The sequence below is a fragment of the Peromyscus leucopus genome, chromosome 18 (genome assembly GCF_004664715.2).
Source record: "Peromyscus leucopus breed LL Stock chromosome 18, UCI_PerLeu_2.1, whole genome shotgun sequence".
Lineage (NCBI taxonomy): Eukaryota > Metazoa > Chordata > Mammalia > Rodentia > Cricetidae > Peromyscus > Peromyscus leucopus.
The window spans coordinates 46,800,691-46,822,223 of NC_051078.1; the positions used below are offsets into that span (position 1 = coordinate 46,800,691).

At 49.0% G+C, this 21,533-nt stretch overlaps 1 protein-coding gene across 4 annotated transcripts in view; it reads left to right on the forward strand.

Moving 5' to 3' along the window:
* Btbd11 (BTB domain containing 11) overlaps positions 1-21,533 on the forward strand; it is a 267,822-nt gene that overhangs the window by 223,371 nt on the left and 22,918 nt on the right. For 2 of the 4 annotated variants that reach the window (XM_028883643.2, XM_028883646.2), the window contains 7 exons: positions 11,036-11,201; positions 13,233-13,322; positions 15,223-15,324; positions 17,166-17,259; positions 17,370-17,505; positions 18,189-18,409; positions 19,752-19,930. In XM_028883643.2, the coding sequence (XP_028739476.1) occupies positions 11,036-11,201; positions 13,233-13,322; positions 15,223-15,324; positions 17,166-17,259; positions 17,370-17,505; positions 18,189-18,409; positions 19,752-19,930 (988 nt within the window). The remainder of the gene's footprint in view (positions 1-11,035; positions 11,202-13,232; positions 13,323-15,222; positions 15,325-17,165; positions 17,260-17,369; positions 17,506-18,188; positions 18,410-19,751; positions 19,931-21,533) is intronic. The other 2 variants (XM_028883645.2, XM_028883644.2) reach the window with 2 other exon arrangements.

Below are 21,533 nucleotides of genomic sequence, written 5' to 3' on the forward strand. Positions count from 1 at the left end.
TGAGGAGAGCTCAGAGCTGAACCGAGGAAGCTCTCTCTTGGACACCAGGGCCTCTGCAAGTTAGAAGCTGCTGGATGGGTCTTGTCTCCAGAATACAATGTGGGGAAGGCAAGATAAATTGGGAGAAGATTTGAATGGGAAGCTGGCCGTGCATACAGGGAAAAACAACAGGGAAATGGGTGACTGGGGTGGGAATATGTCTTCTTGGCTGGCAAGAAAGAAAAGTGGCTTGGAGATGGGGACTCTCCTGTGGACAAAGTGCAGGAAAGCCTTCAACCTACAGGCTGTGCTTGGGGATCCTCATAGCTTGACACTCACCCCAGTACCCAGCATTTGAAGAGTCTGAGGAAACATGGGAGGCATTTGATTGCATGGAGAGATGGTAGAGTCAGGTAGCAATCAGGGCCCAGCTCCAGCCTGCCTGGATTAAAATCTCACCTCTGCCACTGACAGTGTCGCCTCCCTGAGCTGTAACAAAGATAAATTTTGTAGGATTAAAGAAAAGAGCATATCAGATTATAAATATATATGTGAATAAATATATGTGTGTATGAATATTTTATATGTTTACATATATATACATTCACATGTATGAAGTATGTGTTTATGTAAAATCAGAAGAGTTACTGGAACAGTGTAAATACTACATATATGTTTGGTCTTATTTGAGAAGCAGTAAAGTGTTTTGGTATGGCGCCTAAGGCAGCGTCTGGACTATGCTTGGTGCAGTGTGTAAGGCATTCTGGGTTCTTGTTAGCAATAAACTCTCCAGAGTTCACTGTGTCAGAAGTAAGCACAGCCCTACTCAAGCCTGACCTTTAAAAAGAAATATGGTCTGGTTGAAACGGAACAACAAGGAGTCGGGTGCCTTGGACACCACGGCCAACTCCTTCCTGTCTGTTTCCTCATCTGTGAAATGGGAATACTAAAATCTGCTTTGGGTGCTCCTGTTGTGATGGCAAGATGTGAGGAAGCGTGGGCTGTGTCAGGCTCCTGCCAGCCCCAGCCCTTCAAGCTGTGAGAGTCTTGGAGGCAACGCAGAGCCTGCGCACCCCGGTTTCCCTCTGTAAACTGAGGGTAACAGTTGAGGTGGTTAGGAAGTGTGAAACGCTTAGTAAATCAAGTGTTCTGTGTGAAGGCCTATAACGTGATTAATGTCAGGGAAGCGGTTTGTAAGTGCACGGCATTCCACTGATTATCGTTCCCATCTTTCTCTTCTAGGACAACTTGTTGACCAGTGGCTTAGGGAAACCATTTCATAACCCAAATTACCGTTGGTGGAGTCCTAGGCAGCTTGGGCTACATCCTGTCATATTCATCCTCAGTCAAATACCTCAGCCCGCATCCTGCAGTTATAGACTTCCAGTACTTTCCACGTGAGCAGGAGAAGGTGGTTTTCCCTCATAGGACATCCCTGCCCCCAGGCAGGCCCCTGGCTGCCGCCCGCAAGAGGAGCTGTGCTCGTTGTCCAGATGGCCTGCCTGATGGTGGGGACCACATGGATGAGAGCAGGGCACACGGATGACAGAAAGAAAGAGCCCCAAGAGCAGAGCAGTCTGTCGGGGGAGCCCGGGACATGAGAGAGAGAGAGCCTGTGCCCGGAGAGACCTGGCTCCAGACAGTTAGAAGAGGCCTTGGTAGTTAGGAGAGCCCTCCCTAGAGTTAGAGGATTGAGTGGTTGGAAGTGGAGATGGTTGAGCTAAACCCCTGGAGAGAGCCTGAGGCTACACAGTAACAACGTTGGGGTCTGTGGTCACTCCCTGCTGAGCGGCCCAGGGTGTTTGCTCTTTACATGTCGTTACAGACCTGGACATTGGCTAGTGCATTGTCCTGCAGATGGAGAAACTGAGGCCTGCAGAGTTTGATACCCGTCAAGTCTCACAGGAGCTAAGGAGAATGGGGACATGAGCACTGGTCTTGGGCATTAGGCTTTGGCTTTGGTGTCAGACCCCGGCATGGTTTGAACGTCAAGTGTCCCCCACAGGATCACCTGTCTGCATACTTTGTCCCAGCTAATGGTACAGTGGAGCCTTTAGGAGCTGGGACTTAGCCCACCAGGGTCCCTGCCCAAAGAATGGGGAAAGCATTTTGGTGGTGGTGGTGGTAGTGGTGGTGATGGTGGTGGTGATGGTGGTGGTGGTGGTGGTGGTGGTGGTGGTGGTGGTGGTGGTGGTAATCCCAAGATAGAATCAGTTGCAGTGGCAGAAATAGGGCACCCAGGAGTGCTTGGTGGACAATAAGCACACAGTAAAGGGGGGGCTTCTTATTACTGACTGTGACTATGTGGGCTGTTGCCATAAAGATCCCAGAGTCACAGGAATCCCTGCAGAAGCCACGCTCTCATCCAAAACAGTCCCCAGTTAGCTGGCAACTTCTCAGAAAGCCTAGTGAGCTCAGCAGAAGCTGGAGTCAAGCTGCTGGAGTCTCCACCAGTCCTGTGCATCAACTCCGTGGTTGTGAGCAAGGGCTATAATGGGTCCGTCTGTGTGTAAGAAAACTCAAGGACCACGAGTGCCTATGGGTTGGTTCATTTGTTGAAGTCTTGGTCCATAGCTTAAGTCTGGAGGTGTGGGGCCTTTAGGAAGTGGAGCAGGACAAGAAGTCACTGGGGATGCATTCCTCAGAAGGAATGAATGTAGGTCTCACAGGACCCTGGTGAGTCTTCATGGGGATTTTTATAAAAGAGTAAAATGGGCGCTCCTACTCTTTGGCTTCCTGTCTTGCCATGTAATCCTTCTCTCACACACACAAGTTCCCACCACAGTGCCATCCGCCATGATGTGTCCTGGAAGCCTGGCCCTCAACAGAGGTTGACCTGGGAAGAGAATTCTCGCAGAATTGAACTCTCGGGAGCAAGGCATGTAGCTCACTGACAGATGCTTGCCTAGCATTCAGGGCGCCCTGGGCTCAGCTCTTAGTAGTGCATAAAAACAGATGTGGTGGCAAACCCCTGTGATACCAGCACCTCCGAGAGAGTAACAGAAGCATCAGAATTGCAGGGTCATCTCTGCTACACTGCAAGTTCAAGGTCAGCCTGGGCCTGTCTCAAAATAATGATAAAGCCTTGGACTTTGAGCCTCCAGGACTGTAAGCTAAATAAATGCCTTTTCTTTATAAGTACTCAGCTTATAACTTTTGTTATGGTGCTAGAAAGATGGATGGATGCAATAAGTAAATTAAGCTATGGTATGTTACATTTTTCTTATCTGTAAAATGGGTTAAAGATAATAAAGCATGCAAACAAGCTGATATTTGTAAAAAGCTCAAAATATATTTGGTATAAAGTGCTATATCCATACTTGATAAATCAGTAAAACATTCAAAGCAGTACAATGTGCCCATTTTATGTATAAGAAAACTAAAGATGGCTGACCCCATTGGCGAGGACAGAGCTGAAATGTGGGCAGGCTGCTTTCTAAGCCTGCACTCCCAGGACCCACTCACCGGTAAGACAGTGCGTGCAAACTTCAAGGAGCCTTCTTCAGGCTCCAGAGCAGCCCCTGGACTGGAGCAAACAGAAAGACACAAACCTCAGACGCAGACCCACAGCACCCTGGGGGGCTCTGCTGTTCTTCACTTGCCGAACCGTCCCTGGAACTGTCTCTTCGTCCAGCACTGACTCCCTCTGACCTCCTTCATCACAATTTGCTTGCAAAAACCATAATGGCACCAGGTGGTAGCCTGCTGGGAGCCGGGCATCCCCTCTGGGGCAAGGCTTGTCTCCATTCCTTGATTCCCATGGCATTCGTTAGACACGATGTATAATTTGAGCTTAGAAGACTGTGACTGCAGTGTTCTGTGTACTTGGCATCTGGATCTGCTTCTTCCACAGGGTATTCTCTGCAGTCCCACTTGGCTTCGTATGGGGGCCAGAGGCCAGCCTCGGGTGCTGCCCCTCAGGAGCATTTCCCCTTGCTCTCTGAAACAGGGTCTCTCACTGAGGCTCATCAACTCAGCAAGGTTGGCTGGCTCCGGTTTCCACCCCACTCCCCAGCCCTGGCATCAGTGTGCCGCCATGCCAGGCTTTGGATGTGAGTGCTAAGATCCGACTCAGACCCCAGTGCTCTTGTGGCAACCACTTTACCAACTGAGCTAGGTCCCCAGCCCTGTAATTCTGGGTTCTCTGCACGGTGCTCTTCTAAGCACCTCCTGAGGGCCACCTCACTTGACCCACGGCCAACATCCTGGAAGGAAGGTGTTACTACAAAGTTCGTGTTACAGATGAGAAAGCCAGACGACAAAACAGTAAAGCCACTGACCCCGATATCACATACCATGAGCGCCAGAGCTGGGCCTGCGCCCAGAGAAAGACACGGCAGAGTTCAAGCTCAGCACTTCCAAGCCAGCAGGGAAGCTGGTCAACGCATAAAGGTGTCTGGACATAGCCAGCTGGCATTTGTCATGCAGGAGGCATTGAGAGGTGAGCAGAATGTGTTAGCTCCTCGCCCACATGCACCCTCCTTACAGAGAACAAGAAGTGCAGTCTCTCCCCCCCGCACTCAGGCCCTGAAGCCCGAAGTCTCTGGAAAACACCTTTCTGAGGTCACGTCTGAAGTGGTGGAAGATACTGCACCAGTCTCTCGGGACTTGGGCACTTGAGAAATCAGAGAAATTGACCACCTCAGTAGCTGACCTCTTGCTTAAATTGATGGGGGTTTTTATGGCATCCTTGAAAGCCACTCAAAGGGAAAACCACAAAGTTGTTTACCTGGGAAGGCCCCGGGGGACATGCTGAATATATTCCTGCATAAGTAAGTCATGCACAGAGAAAGGCAGCCTTACTTGCTTGGGCCACAGGAGCCCTGTTGGTTTGCAGCTTCTGCAGGGACTCACTCTCCAGGAGTGAATGGAGCTGTGGCCCTGTCCCGGGGAATGCTGAAGGGATGGTTTCCCAGAGTTCAGTTCTCCAGCAAACTGGGTTGAATGGAAAGCCATGTTTCACACTTGGTTGGAAAAATGGGTTTTACCTGCTTTAGTTTGCCTGCTCAACTTGGCTCGGAAACGGGAACCACTGTTTGCTCTGTGTCTGCGGGCTGCTCGGTAAACAGGTGCTCCCTGGGGCTGTGCTCAAGAATGAATGGCACCAGGTGTGGTGGCGCGTGTCTGTAATCCCAGCACTCAAGAAACTAAGAAGGATTGCAAGTTCCAGGCCAGTGTGTGCTTCATAACAAGACCCTGGTGATGGGGTAGGGATGGGGGACACTCTCCAGTGGAGCAAATAATAGTCTCTTCAATGTGTGGTATTCGCCAAACTGAATATCCACATGCAGAAGAATGGAATTAGACCCTCATCATGTACTACATTCAAAAATTAACTCAGAATGGGCTCAAGACCTAAAACTGTAAAACACAGAGGGAAAACTCCATGACATTGGTTTTGGTAATAATTTTTGGATATGACTCCAAAAACACAGGCAACAAAATTCAAAGTAGACAAATGGAATTGCATCAAATTCAAAGTCTGCACAGCAAAGGAGTCAACAGTGAAAAGCCGGCCGACTGAACAGAGCGTGAAAGACACACAGCATGTGGTGCTCGCACAGAGCAGAACATGTCTGCAAACACATCAGACATGGAGGGAGCAGCCAGAGTGTGTAATAAACTCAACTCAGTAGCAACAAGGCAAATAACTCAATCTAAAAATGAGCAAAGGACCTGAGGAGACATTTCTCAGAAGAAGACAAAGAAATGGTCAGTAAGTGTATTTATTTTTAAATGCCAGCCATCACTACCCATTAGGGAATTTCACATTAAAATGACAATAACATGTCACAATAAAATGATGGAAAATACAATTCCACCTGATATAATAGCTATGGTCAGGGGCTGGAGAGATGGCTCAGAGGTTAAGAGCACCGACTGTTCTTCCAGAGGTCCTGAGTTCAATTCCCAGCACCCACATGGTGGCTCACAACCATCTGTAATGAGATCTGGCTCCCTCTTCTGTGTACATAATAAATAAATAAATCTTTAAAAAAAATAAAATAATAGCTATGGTCAAAAAGAAAAGGGAATCTGTGTGCACTGTTGGTGGGAACGTGTAAATGTAGCCATTGTCGAAAACATGGAGCTTCCTCGAATGTGAGGCAGAACTATGACAGAATCCAACAGTCTTACTACTTACACGTAAGGAAGTCAGTAGTCACAGAGCTAGTTCATATCACCAGGTTAGGTTGAAGCATCATTTACATAATTAAGAAATGAAGTCAACCTAACTGCCCATCAGCAGATGAATGGATAAAGCAAATGTGAGGTGGGGTGTGTGTGTGTGTGTGTGTGTGTGTGTGTGTGTGTATGTGTGTGTGTGTGTGTGTGTGTGTGTGTAACAGAACACTAGTCAGCCTTTCAAAAGGAAGTTCTGTCATCACAACAGAAGTGGACCTGGAGTACACTGTGGTTTTTTGTTTGTTTGTGGGGTTTTTGCTTTTTTTTTTTTTTTTTTTTTTTTTTGGTTTTTTGAGAAGGGGTTTCTCTGTGTAGCTTTCTAGCCTGTCCTGGAACTCTCTTTCTGTAGCCCAGGCTGGCCTCGAACTCACAGAGATCCACCTGCCTCTGCCTCCCAAGTGCTGGGATTAAAGGCGTCTGCCACCACTGCCCAGCCTGGAGTACACTATAAAAAGACAGATAAATGATGTGTGACCTCAGGTACACATGGAACCTGAAAATGCTGCTCTCCAGGGAGCAGAGAGTAGGATGTGGTAAGCAAAAGGTAAGGATGTGAGGGTCGAGAGATATGTGTGAGTTGAAGGATACAAATTTTCAATTAGACAGGAGGAAATAAATTCAGGAGATTTGCTATGAAACATGGGGAATATAGTTTATAACCTTGTGTTACATACTTGAAAATTGCTAAGCAAGTAGATTTGGGCTGCAGACAGAGCTCGGGTGCTGGATTGCTTGTCCAGCATGCATGAGGAGGTGAAAAAGAGTAGCTCTGAGCTGCTCTCACCAGAGACATGCTTAGCATGTAAGGCAACACATTAATTGTCTTAATTTGGCCAGTCTACAGTGTGCACATATTTCAAAGTATCGTGTTACACATTATAAATGTATAGGTTTAACTTTTAGCAGTCAGTTAAGGTGAAGTATTCATTTTTAAACGAAGACTACATGGTGGTGCACACCTGTCTCCCTATCAGTTTTTGATATTTGCATTCAACTCTGTTTTGCCTACAGCAGAGAACAAGATGGGTGTGGTCCTGTCCCTGGGCTTAGACATGCATGCTGGCAGGAAAAAAAAAAAAAAAACCTAGGAGCTGGCATGGTGACTCAGCCACTAGGGCACTTGGTAAGAAGGCCGCTGGACTAAACTGGATCTGAGCCTCATATCGGGGAAGGAGAGAACTCACTCCCAAACTGATTCTCTGAGCTCGACACATGCACTGTGTATGTGCACGTGTACATACACACAAGAATGTAAGAGAGAGAAACACACTAGTCTATTAATTAAATGATATTTAATGGTGGGTTTTTTTTTTTTTTAAAGAAAACTAGTCACTAATTGTGAAGATGCTGCCAAGGGAACAAAGGCCGGGAGATGATTGTGTAGACAGGAGACGAGCACACCTCTGTATAGGTGGTCTGCTGGGAGGCCTCCTTGGCTATGATCAAGCTTACCCTTGAAGGACAAGGAGGAGCCAGCCCTGCACAGAACCCCAAGGAAGGCTTTCCAAGGGAAAGAAACAGGGACATGATCCTTGGGTGTGTGCCAAGAGCCAAATTTTATCCTCAATATACTAGAAGGCTTTAGAAGAGACCCAAGAGGCCCTGCCTATTCTGACACTCACTCTGACTCTGTGTGAGAGGTAGCATGGGGCGGGGAGAATGGAATCAAGAAGACTGTTGGGCTCCTACACTTCCACGCTGAGGTGTGCGCTGGGACCCATGGAGAGCCATGAGGGTGGGAACAGGGATGGATTTGGGATTCAGGTTCAATGTAACAGCTGTTGAGATGGATGCGGGTGTGAGACCAGGTTGCAGTTTCAGCACCTGGGTGAGCAGCAATGTCAACGACTGAGATGGGCAGCTAGGAGGAAGTTCAGAGGGTGGGGACAGAGGTGTTCATGCAGTTCATTTGGAGATGCTGAATTTAGAGGTCCAACAGTCCAGCTCCAATAGAAGTTAAATATATGGTGTGTTCCAGGGCCCTCTGACCCCCTGACACATGTCAGCTTGTCCCTTAGGACCCATGTCTCTGGTAAATTCCTTTGCCTCGGTCTCCTCATTGTTGGAGTAGGCTGCACATAGCGCTTAGCTCTGGGGCTCACCATGATGACTGTACAGGTTAACACACAGAAAGAGCTTAGATCTCCACAATAAGTATTCGGTAAACGTCAGCTTCCTGTAATAACAATTATCATCATTTTAGCTGCAGTAATTTCCCTGCCATTTGTCTCTTTCTAATTAAAATCAAGAACCTCAGGAGCTGGTAAACACTTGTGATGTTCTTAGAATTATCTGTTTACAAGCTTTTGAGTTCTGTGAACCCAGCCTCTGCCTCCCTCCTCTGGAGCTCCTTGGCATGGGGTTTAACACACAGTGGGCATTGACAATGCCTGCCCAGTCCCATGGAATGTAGCTTGATTTCAGGGAAAGGGGGAAAACCATGTATCTGAACGAGGCCAGGAAGTACTGAGGCTATCAGAAGGCTTAGAGACAGACAAGCAAGAAGAAATGACTAGGTGAGTTTTCTGTGATGGTGATCGCTCATATCTCTGTCCCCAGATGGGCACTCCTTTTTAATGTTTTTATGAGTGTGTATTAATTATATATATTGGGTTTCATCAAGACATTTTCATACATGTATTTATTTTATCATATCTGCCACTCTGTCACGGTTTTTGTCTCCCCCTCACTCTTACTGACCCCCCTCTTTCCAAATAATCCTCCTGTTTCCGTGTTTTTGTGTTTTTAATAACCCAGTGAGTCTTACTAGCATTATTTACAGGAACATGGGTGCATTACCAGTGGCTACACCACTAGAGAAAACATGGAAACCATTAACTACATAAAAGTCCTCAGCTGGTGGGGGGTCATCACGAAGCCCTCCTCCCGCCATGTGAAATGGTGACAGGCTCAGGCTTGTACAGATCTTCAACAGGTGGCCACAGCTACTACGAGCTCAAGAGTTCAACAGCCATGCCATGCCACGAACCAGCCTGAAGCCCTCCCTGCCCTCCTTCCACATCCTTTCCCCAGGATGGGAGCCGCGTGATTTCACAAAGCAGCCGCTTCCAGCATCGATAGCATAAGCACAAGAAACATTGTCCATGCAATGGATCAAGTCGACTGCCGGAGATTTGCACACACATACACACACACACACACACACACACACACACACACACACACGATCCTGGTACTTTAGAATAACACACTTACTCACCCTGGAAGCCTCTGTGATCTGCACCCTAGGGTCTTGTCCTGTTACTCTGGTGTCACAAGCTTCCTTGGGCAGTTTTGGGGACCATTAGTCCCTGCCACCACACTAAAGGTGGGGGATTCTGAGTTTCTCCACATATTTATCTCTGCCCTTCTTCAGAAGAGAAAAGAGGAAACCCAGTTAAATTTCTGTCTTCGATAAACAATGGATAAAGCTTTGATATAACGATGCCCCATGACTGTTGATTTAGCGTTTGTAGATTGCCTAATCTGGCAACTCTAGCCAAGTTCAAAGCCCACATGCACTGGACCAAGAAGCCATAAGGCACAGTCCAAAAGTCTAGGATGCTGATGCCATGTTTGAAGCGAGGCCCTGGGTTCCTCCACCGTCTCCGCCACACCTTTTAGCCATAGGGTCTCTGTGGCCTCACCCCACTTCCCTCAGCTCCTGGCACACTTCGCACAAAGGTTAAAACCCCAGAAACACTGACCCCTGTGGGAGCCTGACATGTCTCCTCTGGACCCTTGCTCCTGCTGGCCCTGCACAAAGCACTTGTGTCTCGATTTCCTTCCCCATCACTATAATCACAGCGCAGGGGTCACCTTCCTAGGAAGCCTAAGCTCCCCTAGGGGGTGTGTGGTGCAGAGAGGTTTACAGTCCCACAACATATTTCACTCAGAAATAATGTCTCTGAACCCTCAACACTTTGTATTAGATACACGGAATTATGGCCTGCGCCCATCCTCTCCCTCCCCAGACTGCGGGCTTCCAGAGCAGGGATGGCGATGTGACACCTAGAGAGAGGGGAGCGTGACCCAAACGGGCACCCCAGGAGTGCTTAGTGGCGTGATGGAATGACTGCTACTTCACTGGGAGAAGATAGTAATATCCTTTGCACACAGGCCCGTATCACCCTCTCCCGTCCGTTCCCTTCCCCGTCCTCACCTTTCTCCCTGAACTCGCTTGCTGAAGCACCTTGCCATCTCTCATTCCGTCTGACAAGTGCTCTGGCTTGTTCTATTTCGAACGTAGGGACTCCGTCCTGTGTTCCATTCAACTCTCACTTCTTAATGCCGTCAGTCACTGGAATGGACACAGACAAATGCCTGCTCAGAAGTCCACAGCATGGTGTGAGGGGTCCGAAAAGTGAACAAGCAAACAGTAGATGCTGTGCCCGGGAGACGGGTGGCACCGTAGATCCAAAGACTGGCTCTCCACACACAGACTGACTCTGGTTCAGATCCAGGCTCTGTCACTTGCAGATGTAGTGGCCTCAGGAAGACTCCTTATCCCTGTTTCCCGGAGGTTTAAAGATCCTCATAGGAATTATGCCTTCTGTTATGTGGGAACTGAGTGAATCAATTCGCCTAAGATGTTTAGCGGAGGACCTGACCTATACAAACAGTCCATAAACATTTGCATAACGGTTCTTAGCGGAGAATGCTGCTGGCACAGATGAGGTACCAGACCCAGCTGCAGTGAGGACAGAGGATTCAGAGCCACCAGGAGACAGCTCTTTTAAGTGGCAGCCTAGAACTGACAATTTGCAGGAAAAGCAAAGGGGGAACTTGGGGCTTGCTGGGAGATCTGCCCTCAGGGACCAGACCCTGGGAAAAGCGGCTGCACCCATGTGACCATCTCTCGCTCCCTCAGGGCAGACGACTGCTTTTGCGCTTCTCGGAAGCTGGACGCAGTGGCAACTGAAGCCAAGTTCAAGCAGGACCTGGGCTTCCGGATGCTGAACTGCGGACGGACCGACCTGGTGAAGCAGGCAGTGTCTCTGCTGGGGCCCGACGGGATCAACACCATGAGCGAACAGGTACCAATCGGCCCGCACCTCACCTCCTCAGTGCTGGGGCTGGGCGGGACACGGGCTCCCTCTGCTGATCACAATTAATAATAATAATAATAATAATAATAATAATAGTAATAATAATAATAATAATGCCCCTCCCCGTTTTTTCTCTTTTTTTTTTAATGTTTTGGGTTTTTTTTTTTATCTTATAAAAATAGACTTGTCCATCTTTATGGAAATCTCACATGATTGTTGCACCTAAAATAAAAGAGTGAAAAATAGACCTGTTCCGGAAAGGAAATAATGTCATTAGCTTGACCACCATTTGTTCTTAGGATTCTGCAGCCTTTCAGTCTCTGCTGGCATGTTGAAGTCAGTTCTCTGCCAGTCTGCTATTGACACAAGACAGAACTCAGCCGTCTGCTGTCCTCTTAAGTTTAAGAGACACCAAAGTCAGTCTGGGACCCTAGGGCATCACCCAGACATGGCAGTACCCAGCAGATCCTGAAACTGGTACATCAGAGGCACCCACAAGGTGCAGAGGCGCCTTGGGAAGGGGGTGGAGTCACGGACAGAGAAAGCAGCCATTCTCAGTGTGAACCCCGAGTGAAGAGCTACAAGGGACAGGCGGGGCTGTTTCTCCCATGGACAGCTCTTGCGAAGAGTTCCATGAAGAGAATAGATGGGACTATTTAATGGCAACTAATCATTTTCTTGAACATCAAGGATCCCTAACACAATCATAGGAATCTTTTGTTTAAAACCAGGAATTTGTTACATCTTTTTTTCAGTGTTTTATATTTCAGATACCTTATGATGTTATTGGATATTCTTTTGTAAGCTGATTTTAGTATCTGTATAAAATGATTACAGTGTTTATTCATTAACTATCTTTCCAATGCCAGATATTTAAAGTGTTTATGAATAATGTTGATCTAAACATACTTATACAAATCTTTGTTCCAATCTCTATTTACTTGGGGAAATGTTTCTTTAAAATGGAAGTGGTGTCTCAAATGTACCAGGCTTTCCTAAGTTCTCAGACTTCATTACTCCCCCACCCCACCCTGCCGCCTGGGAACCTGACTAGCCTTTGCACACCCTCTGATTACATATGAATTCCCTGTTAATCTGCTTTCCTTTGTTTGCTTTTCATCGCCATTATTACTATTTTCTTGTTTACTTAGAGGAATTTCTTCTCTATTAGGCACAAAGTCCTTTAATGTAACAAATGCATCTCAGTTTGTCATTGACTTTGGAATTTTGCTTATAGTGTTTTCAATTGCAGGGTACCAGTGCTGGAGTAATTTTCTTGCGTGACATTTTTCATTGTATTTATGCCTAGAAATGGATACAAATTTTTGCTAGCTATCTCTGGTAAAACTGAAGGTTGTATTGGTGTGAGCTGAGGCTGTAGCATGAACATTTTCCCGAATAGCTGCCTTCACAACCCTGTTGGTGCAGACCTCCGTCCCCACTTCTGTCGATTGTGGTGCTCAGTTTGTGATGAGCAGGAGTCAGCAGGGAGGGTTTTCCTAACGGCTTGTAAAGGGTGCTGTGAGGGCAGACGTCAGCGGGGGCTGCCACACGCGCCAGGTTGTCGTCCAGTTACCCTTGACTCTGTCTGACCCAAGGCCCATATAGAGCAACAAGACACTTTGTCATATTGTGAAGGACTGTATTCATTGTGATTAAATAGCTTAGGGTTGATACTGCAGGATCCAGAAAGTTCTTGTGAGCCCCCTCCCCCCCACACCATCCCCCATTGCAATCAGCCGCTTGTTTTAAAGACACACTTAGGTCTGCTGTACCATGAAATTCAGGAAAACCCTCCAACTTAAGCAAAGATGGGTGCTGAAGGGCGATGTCTCCCTTCACTCCTCCACTGTAGTTTCCAGAGTGTGGAAGGCTGTGACCCTGCGCGTCACAGGGCTCCACATGTCCTCTTCTGTCCTGCCAGGGTCTGAGTCCCCCACCAGTAAGACGTTCCATGTGTTTGTCGACTGACCACGGCCACCTTGTAAATGTCTCCATCTCTGGTTTTAACCACCGCAGGGCATGACCCCCTTGATGTACGCCTGCGTCCGTGGGGACGAGGCGATGGTGCAGATGCTGCTGGATGCCGGAGCTGACCTGAATGTGGAGGTGAGGGTGCGGAGGGCTGCAGGCCCTGCCAGCCCAGACTTTCCCTTCCCAGTCACCCTCACACATTACTCCTCAACCCCTTCAGTGACTGCCACTGCCGTCGTGGTGAAATCACCTGGCAGACTGTGTCCTACCTGAGGTCCCAAAGTCCCAAGTAGCTACCCCTGCGTGTGCTTCATTGGAAACAATAGCTGTAGCTACAGGGAGCTCTGGCTTATGGTGACTGAGCAGCTCCTAGCTCCTGACTCATCCTTTCTGGGATGAGGCAGAAAACTCCCATGTTCCAGCCCTTTCCCAATGCCTGACACATGCTGGCCTGACTCCCTGGGCTGAGATAGCTCACATTCTCTATCCTCCCCCCACCCCCAGGCCCACTGACTCACTTTGTTGGATAAATTGTCTCAAAGCTGCTGGGATACAGTACAGCAGGCTGGAAATTGAAGCTCCCCTCCCTGAAGGCTTTAGACTCTGACAGGCTTAGGTTCAAGTTCTGACCTGCTTCAAAGCTGGAGAAGTGGTGGAGCTTATGAGATGGAGAAGAATGATGCACACGTTGTTGGGAGGGATGATGCCTAGCAGGGGGACCCAGCTGTGGTTTGTACCTCGCAGAGGCACTAGCCACGCTTGAGAATCCAAACCACCCCAAGACTCAAAATAAGTGGATCCTCGCTTTTTTGTTCTTGCTGCCTGAAGGCCTGCCTGCCCAGCCAGCACTTGGCGGTTGCAGATGTCAAGGAGATTGGCATGCCGCAGCCATCAATCAGCAACTCCAGGAAACCTTTTTGCTTCAAAATTAGATGCCCTTCAGTGTTGCCCTGTGCTTTTTTTGAATTATTGGTGAGTTTTATGTTCATCCAAGGAAAGCAGACAGCAAACATAGCTCTGAATCCAAACTCATTTTGGATCTTAACAAGTTTCAAGTGATACACGAGTTGTCCACCCTACTATGGGTCTCCAAGCATCACAGACCCCGTCAAGGTCCTCAGCTAGAGGTGTTCTTTGATCATCCTCTCCAGACCCTCCGATGGGGTTCGCTCAGTGCCTTTGTCTACTGTAAGGACACTCAGGCCAAGGGTACATGCCCCAGGAATGCTGGGGAGAACACTGTGTGTGGTGGTAATATCACAAGTCCCCAGCTGTCAGCTTCTGAACCATGTCCCGGCTTTGTATATCCAAGGCCTTTCTCCATCCTGAAACCCGGTCTCTCATTACTTCTTGGTATGTTCAGGGCAGGTTTTGTGCCTGTGTTTCCAGTTACATGAGGACCCTTTTCAACTAAGACGCCAAGGTGACCTGTGAGCAGAGTGTCAGGGACATCCTCTCTCAAATGAATGACTGTCTTCTCTACTGTGGAAGCGTGAAGCAGATCTACCCTCACCCACCCCCTTTGAGGATCTGAAATATAGCTAGCTTGCTAGTGATGTTTCAGGCTACCTCCCTTCCTGTCCCACCATTCTCCTTAAGCAGAAAGAGGGAAACAGAAGGTCAGAGAAGGCGGCTCATAGGAGCCACTTTTCCAAAGCATCCCTATGAGTGAACAAACACTAACACTTTTCAGGAGGACGGTGAAGACACAGAGAACACGGGTTCAAAAACCTTTCCCTGCCCCCATTGATAACATCCCCAACACAGTCCTCCAGTGGCCTGCTTCCAGAAGGCTGCTCCAGCATCTCTTCCAAGACACTCAAGCAAGACCAGTGCCCAGTTCCAATGAGAGGTTGCTTGGAGCCTTCAACAGGGGAAATCACTAGTCAACGTCACCACCATTTCCCAAGGCACCTGCCAGGATGTCTTTTTGGTACTCTCCTAGCCTGTGTGCCTGGCCACAGATAGGCTAGAATCTGCAAGCCTAAATATTGTGAAGGTCACATTTTTAAAAATAACTTCAATTTGTTTATAGGTTGTCAGTACTCCTCATAAATATCCATCCGTCCACCCCGAGACCCGCCATTGGACGGCTCTGACTTTTGCTGTGTTGCATGGACATATTCCTGTAGTTCAGGTATTAACGTATTTCCCTATCCACATCTGACCGTGAACTGTGACCTCCTCCATGATGCAAATCTTAATCTCTCCCAGCATGCATATCTCCCTGAGTTATTCATATTGGTTAATTGCAATTCAATGTAGCATATCTGTATTCTATAATGAAATTATCATACTTCAGCATCTATTTGGCCAAGCATTAACCAATATGAAAGCATTGCATACCCACAGGCAGCCTCACACACAGAGTGACAGACCTGTGGAGTTCTTTCTGGTTGCTCTGAGGTGAGACTTCAGCTGTTATTTTGTGGACTTGCTCCTTTTACTTATCTTAACATGACCGTAAGACTTGGCCGGGATCAGTACCTGGAGGGACTTTTCCCTCAGGTGTGACCCTAGTGTTCTGTAGATGCCAGTGGTTTCCAACCAGTGGGAAGAAGCATCCAGATCAACAAGGGGGTGTTTGAAAAAATGTGCTGGTGTGAGTCTTGACTCTTGAGGATCGGCTCCGGGGGGTCTACAGTAGATTCCGTGTCTTCTGAAACAGCTCTAAATGTGGTGGCATGCCTGTATCTGTGATCCTGGGAGTATTGTTCTCACTTTTTCTCACTGTGGTAGACTTGATGTAGCCTCGGTCTTAACTCGGTCATTACTTCATCGGGAGAGGGAGCTTGGCATCTAAGTCCAGGACCTCTCCAGCCCCACAGTGAGTGTAGAGACAGTGAGAACCACCTCTTTGATGTGGCCCACATGTCTGAATTCTGTGCAGCAGAGTGGAGCGGCAGGGACGGCTCAGCGGTGTTGGCATTTCACAGGAACCTTTGATGTGTCCTGGCTATGGGAATCCTCAAGACAGACCCATAGCGGCGTTTCAGGAGGCTGAGTGTGATGTAGCATCCTTGGCGCTGGCTTCCGCTTATAGAATATCAAACTCGGCCCCTTTTTGGCAGGGGGGAATCTAAGAAAGAAGGGAGCTGATAGCATCTGGGGAACGGAGACAGAATCCCTTAATGGACAATGGGGTCCTCAGCCATTCATTCAGGAAACGGAACAGCTGAAAGCCAGACAGAACCTGCTGGTAGTCAGGCTGCATCCCAGCAGCAGGTGCAGTCACGGGGATGTGCTCTCGGGTAGCAGGAGGTGGGTAGTAAAGATGGTGGGTTCTCCCCCATGTTACATGCTGCATGCAACAGCACCTTCACTGAGAGCGGTGAACGGACAGCGCCTCCGCCTCCGCCTCCTCTAAAAAGCTCGCGTATCTCAGCAAAGGCACCGAATGAAGGCAGGAGAAGCACATTTTCTGCAGCTTTTGCTACATTACCAGATCTCACTGTCCAGAGAACTAAACACCTCCCCTGTCCTCAGAGCCATCCAGAGGGGTCTGGGAGGGATGCTCAGCCTGGCTGGCCGAGCATGTTCCTGGGGTCGGTCATAACTCTTGAGCCCCTGTTGATCATCAGTTGCCCTCTGAGGCTTGTGACACAGACCCAACCATGGAGACTTTCAGCATTTGGATGCTTCTATCTCAGTGCTTCTAGAAACCTTAATATTCCTAAGGACGCCCTGGGGAGCCTGTTAAAATACAGACTAGTTCAGTACGTCCAGGCCGGGGCCTGAGAGGCAGCCCTTCTAGCAAACTGAGTAACATGTCCTTGTGCATGGACCATGCTGTGGGTAGTCTGGGGTCCTAAAAGACGAGAGGCTTCTTTTCTGAGGTAAAGTTGCCTCTAGTCCAGTGTACAAGGTCACCGGCCTTGGGGGAGGGGACACTAGTGCCTGACCGATGTCAGCCAGTATACTGACGCCTCCCCACGAACCACGCCCTTCCACGTCTCAGTGGCCACTCTTTTCCTGCAGCTCCTTCTGGATGCTGGAGCCAAGGTAGAAGGCTCAGTGGAGCACGGTGAGGAGAACTATTCAGAAACTCCGCTCCAGCTCGCCGCCGCTGTTGGTAAGTCGCCGGTTCGAACCCAGCCCCGGTGTCTCCGATGTGGCCTCTGATGTACCTGTGATTGGCTTTTGTTTTCTTCTTTTACGAAACCCCCTTCTCTGGGCTTGCAGGGAATTTTGAGCTGGTTAGTTTGCTGTTGGAGCGTGGTGCGGATCCCCTGATAGGAACCATGTACAGGAATGGAATTTCTACAACCCCCCAGGGTGACATGAACTCTTTCAGCCAGGCCGCAGCCCATGGACACAGGTAGGCTAGGATGGGCCAAGGCCACCAGGTCCCAAGTGGTGCTTGTTAAAAATGCAGATTCCCAGGCCTCCCCCAGACCCATTCTCTCTCTGGATGTGGGGCTCAGGGGTTAGTGGAAGTGGGGTAGCCCAGGCTCAGGGCCTGACCAGAGCACCCTCACTCACAGCTTTCTGCTAAGAGCCAATTTCCCGCACTGTATGTGCATACAGACTGCCATGTTCTGTTCACGCTCAGCCATCTGTAACCACAGAGATATGTGTCACTCTTGGCCGGTATGGGTCAGAGTACATCACGTCAACTGCCACGATCTGAGAAGAATTCACATAAAAATGACAGAGTTCTTCTTGTTGGCTCATGTCCTCTCTAGGTTTTTTCCACCCTATCAGATTTTATTACACAATGCCCAAAGAGAGCAAATTCACCGGACTAATGCTCAAAAAGGCAGAGTTCCAGAACTTTCTGGGTATTACTCAGCCTCAAGATGTCCCCCGGGAAACATGGCCAGTCCTACCCCACCATCTCCTTCATCCCCAAAGCCTGTCATCCATGAAGCCACCATCTGGGAACCATCCTCTCATTCCTGGTCCTGAGTGAGCAGCACTGAGCAGCTCCTGACCCCTACCGTGCCCCAACACAGCCACCTCCGTTCTGAGTGTCTTCCTCTCTGGGTTTATGATTGACAGGAATGTGTTCCGCAAACTGCTCGCTCAGCCAGAGAAGGAGAAGAGCGATATCCTGTCCCTGGAGGAGATTCTGGCTGAGGGGACAGACCTGGCAGAAACAACCCCGCCCCCCTTGTGCACCAGCCGCAACAGCAAGGCCAAACTGAGGGCCCTGAGGGAGGCCATGTATCACAGCGCTGAGCATGGCTACGTGGATGTCACAATTGATATCAGGAGTATAGGTCAGTCTGGGCACTATTCACCACTGGACACAGCATGCACACACACACACACACACACACACACACACACACACACACACACACACATCAGGGGGTCCTAGGGAGCTTTTCCTTCTCTTGTGAGAACATTTCCAGGCCAAGACACCCACACTGTTCCCACAGACAGCAGCACCCTGCCTGCCCTGAGGTCCTACCTTGGATCACCTTGTCCTGGTTCCCAAACCCTGGACCTTGAACCAGATATGTAAATCACCTGGGGAGCTTGTCTGAATACAGATTGCCAGGCCCTGCACCCAGAGGCTCTGCTGTCGAGGGTCTGGATGGATAAAGGCTGGAATCTGTATATTTAACAATCACTCCAGGTGGTTCCCAGGGCTTGAAGACTTACTGTATAGGACACCGAACTCCACTGACACAGACAAATGCCTCCTCACCAGGACTTTTCCTCTGAGCCAACAGGATCCTTTCAGGAGAGCAGCAGCTCTTTCTGCAGTGAGCTAGCCCAGAGCTGTCTCGTTGGTGTGTCTGGCGATCCAGGCTAACCTAGCATCAATCTAGTGGCAAGGCTAGAGAACAGTGAGACATGGAAATGGGTTCCTCTCATGGCAGGCTGAAAAACAAATAGAAGCCACTGGATCACTGCTCTGGAGAGGTGACTGCTCTGGCAGATGGACCGTTTAGTACATAGGAAATGTATGCTGTTACCCTGAGAGTAACAAGTGATTTTGAGTGATTAAGCTTGGGGGCTCAGAACAATCTACCTGTTCATTACAAAGCAGGTGAGGCATGTTCTCCCTCCTCACCACTCACTGCATGTTATGGCAGTCATCTGCTAGGAGACCTTGTTAAAGGAAATAGACACGATGAGGTGCTGCAGGTGGCAATGTCTCACACAGGGGGTCAGCAATGGTCCCCTCCCATTGATTTAGATGTGACAGGGGATGGTCAAGTCTCACTGTTCTCAGCCCTCATCTGAGTATGGTTACATCATCTAATTCTGAAACTCCCTCTTCCCCCGAGTTTTCCCCTCCCCAGTGAGTAGTAGGAAGACAGTGGACTCCGAGGCATAGATGCATAAGAATGAGTAATTAAAATGTTCTCCGCAGTGACTGGTACTGTAAAATGCACCCTCAATAGTCTGAGGAGCACGTATAAGCAGCAGAATTTCCCCTTCCGAAAGTGCCTGTGCTCACTGAAGGCTGGTCCCTTGGTTTCATAGCTTGGTAACTTCCTAGACAAAGGCCAACTTCCAGATAAAAACATTCCTGTTCCTTGGTTGTTTTCTGCCCTCCCCTCGTCCGCCCTCCCCTCCCACCTGGCCCGATGCCTTTTCCCCATGCAGGTGTCCCGTGGACTCTGCACACGTGGCTGGAGTCACTGCGGATCGCCTTCCAGCAGCACCGCAGGCCTCTCATCCAGTGTTTGCTCAAGGAGTTCAAGACCATTCAAGAAGAAGAGTACACGGAGGAGCTCGTCACCCAAGGCCTGCCCCTGATGTTTGAAATCTTAAAAGCAAGCAAGGTACAATGGGGTGGCGGGGGTGAGGCCATTATGATTGCAGCAGAGAGTGAGGGTGGAGGCTCATAGATCTGGACGGTCCCTTGCTGGGAACGAAAGGTCCTTAAACATCCCTACATCACCATTACAGGTGGCGAGTGCATCTCGGCTGGCTACAGCTACTTGCGCAATCACTTGTGGGCCAGCTTTTCGGCTGAGCATTTCCTGTATCCCAAGGCATTTATGCACAAGAGCAGGTTAGGGATCTTTGACTCAGGGAATTTGCTCTCAAGCCAGGGGATGATACTAACACGTGTGCTCTAAAAGCATATAAACCTAGTTTAGTTTCCCTGGACCAGGCTAAGAAAATGTGAGACTCAAAAGGGGCTAAGGGGGCATCCCCACGGTGCTGGTGCTGACCAGGCCCAAAGGGTGAGGATCAAGTCAGAGGAGGGGAATGGTGCCATCCCTGGACAATATTCTGCTACGGTTTCTGGAAAGCTAAGACTGACAACATGCCCAACATGCAGCCCAAAGGCTGCATGCATCCCAGGGTGACTATGAATGAAGCCCAACATATGCATAGATGATATCATATCACAGGATCAAAACATTAGACACCTCTGATGGGAGGGCCAGTCAGGGGAACTTCATTCTGATTCCTTGGGGTTCACCCCTACCAAGGTCTCCATTCCCAGCAAAGGAATGCCACGTCTCTGCATCTCTTTCTAAACATCACTCTTGCTCTTGGGGTTTCATGAGATCATTCCATGAAATCTCTGCAGAGTCATCCATTTGGGAATATCATAAAGACACTCCAGGAGCCGGGCGTTGGTGGCGCACGCCTTTAATCCCAGCACTCGGGAGGCAGAGCCAGGCGGATCTCTGTGAGTTCAAGGCCAGCCTGGGCTACCAAGTGAGTTCCAGGAAAGGCACAAAGCTACACAGAGAAACCCTGTCTCGAAAACCAAAAAAAAAAAAAAAAAAAGACACTCCAGGCCCTGCCAGGAGTGTGTAGTCCCCTCTGTGTGTTGATGGGAAGTACTGGCTTTGGACAGCCTTGATGGACTTGCTCCCTGACACCCATTGGTGTCAACAGCCAAAGGCCAGGGAACACCGTTAGAAAACACCTCAGCACTGTGACCATGAGAAGCACGAGGGCGGACCAATCTCCCAGAGAGGCTCTAAAGAGTTCATACCCTAAGCCACCAGATCACCCAAGTGCATGGGCTCATATTACACAGTGGTTGAGCATATGTACTCTGGAGCCAAATTACAAGGGTTCAAATCCTAGCTCTCCCACTTACTAGCCTTAGGACCCAGTTAAGCTTCTTAAAACCCCGCCCTGCTTCAATTTCCCTGTCTGTAAATGGATTGATAATCACACAGGCCTCTAGGTGGCTGGGAGTGCAAAGCAGAAATGCCAGTGTCCCTCCACTCCTCCCGGACACCACACAGAAGCTTTCTTAGTGGCTTTGAAAGCCTCACTGAAGGCACAGGGCCTTCTGCAAAGCTTCCCCAAGGCTGTTCTGCAAACACCAGCTCAGGACAGCAGCAGGCACAGCCAGCTGTGAATACCTGGGTCACGGTACCGTCTCCTCTCCTCAGGGTGACATTTGCCTTATGA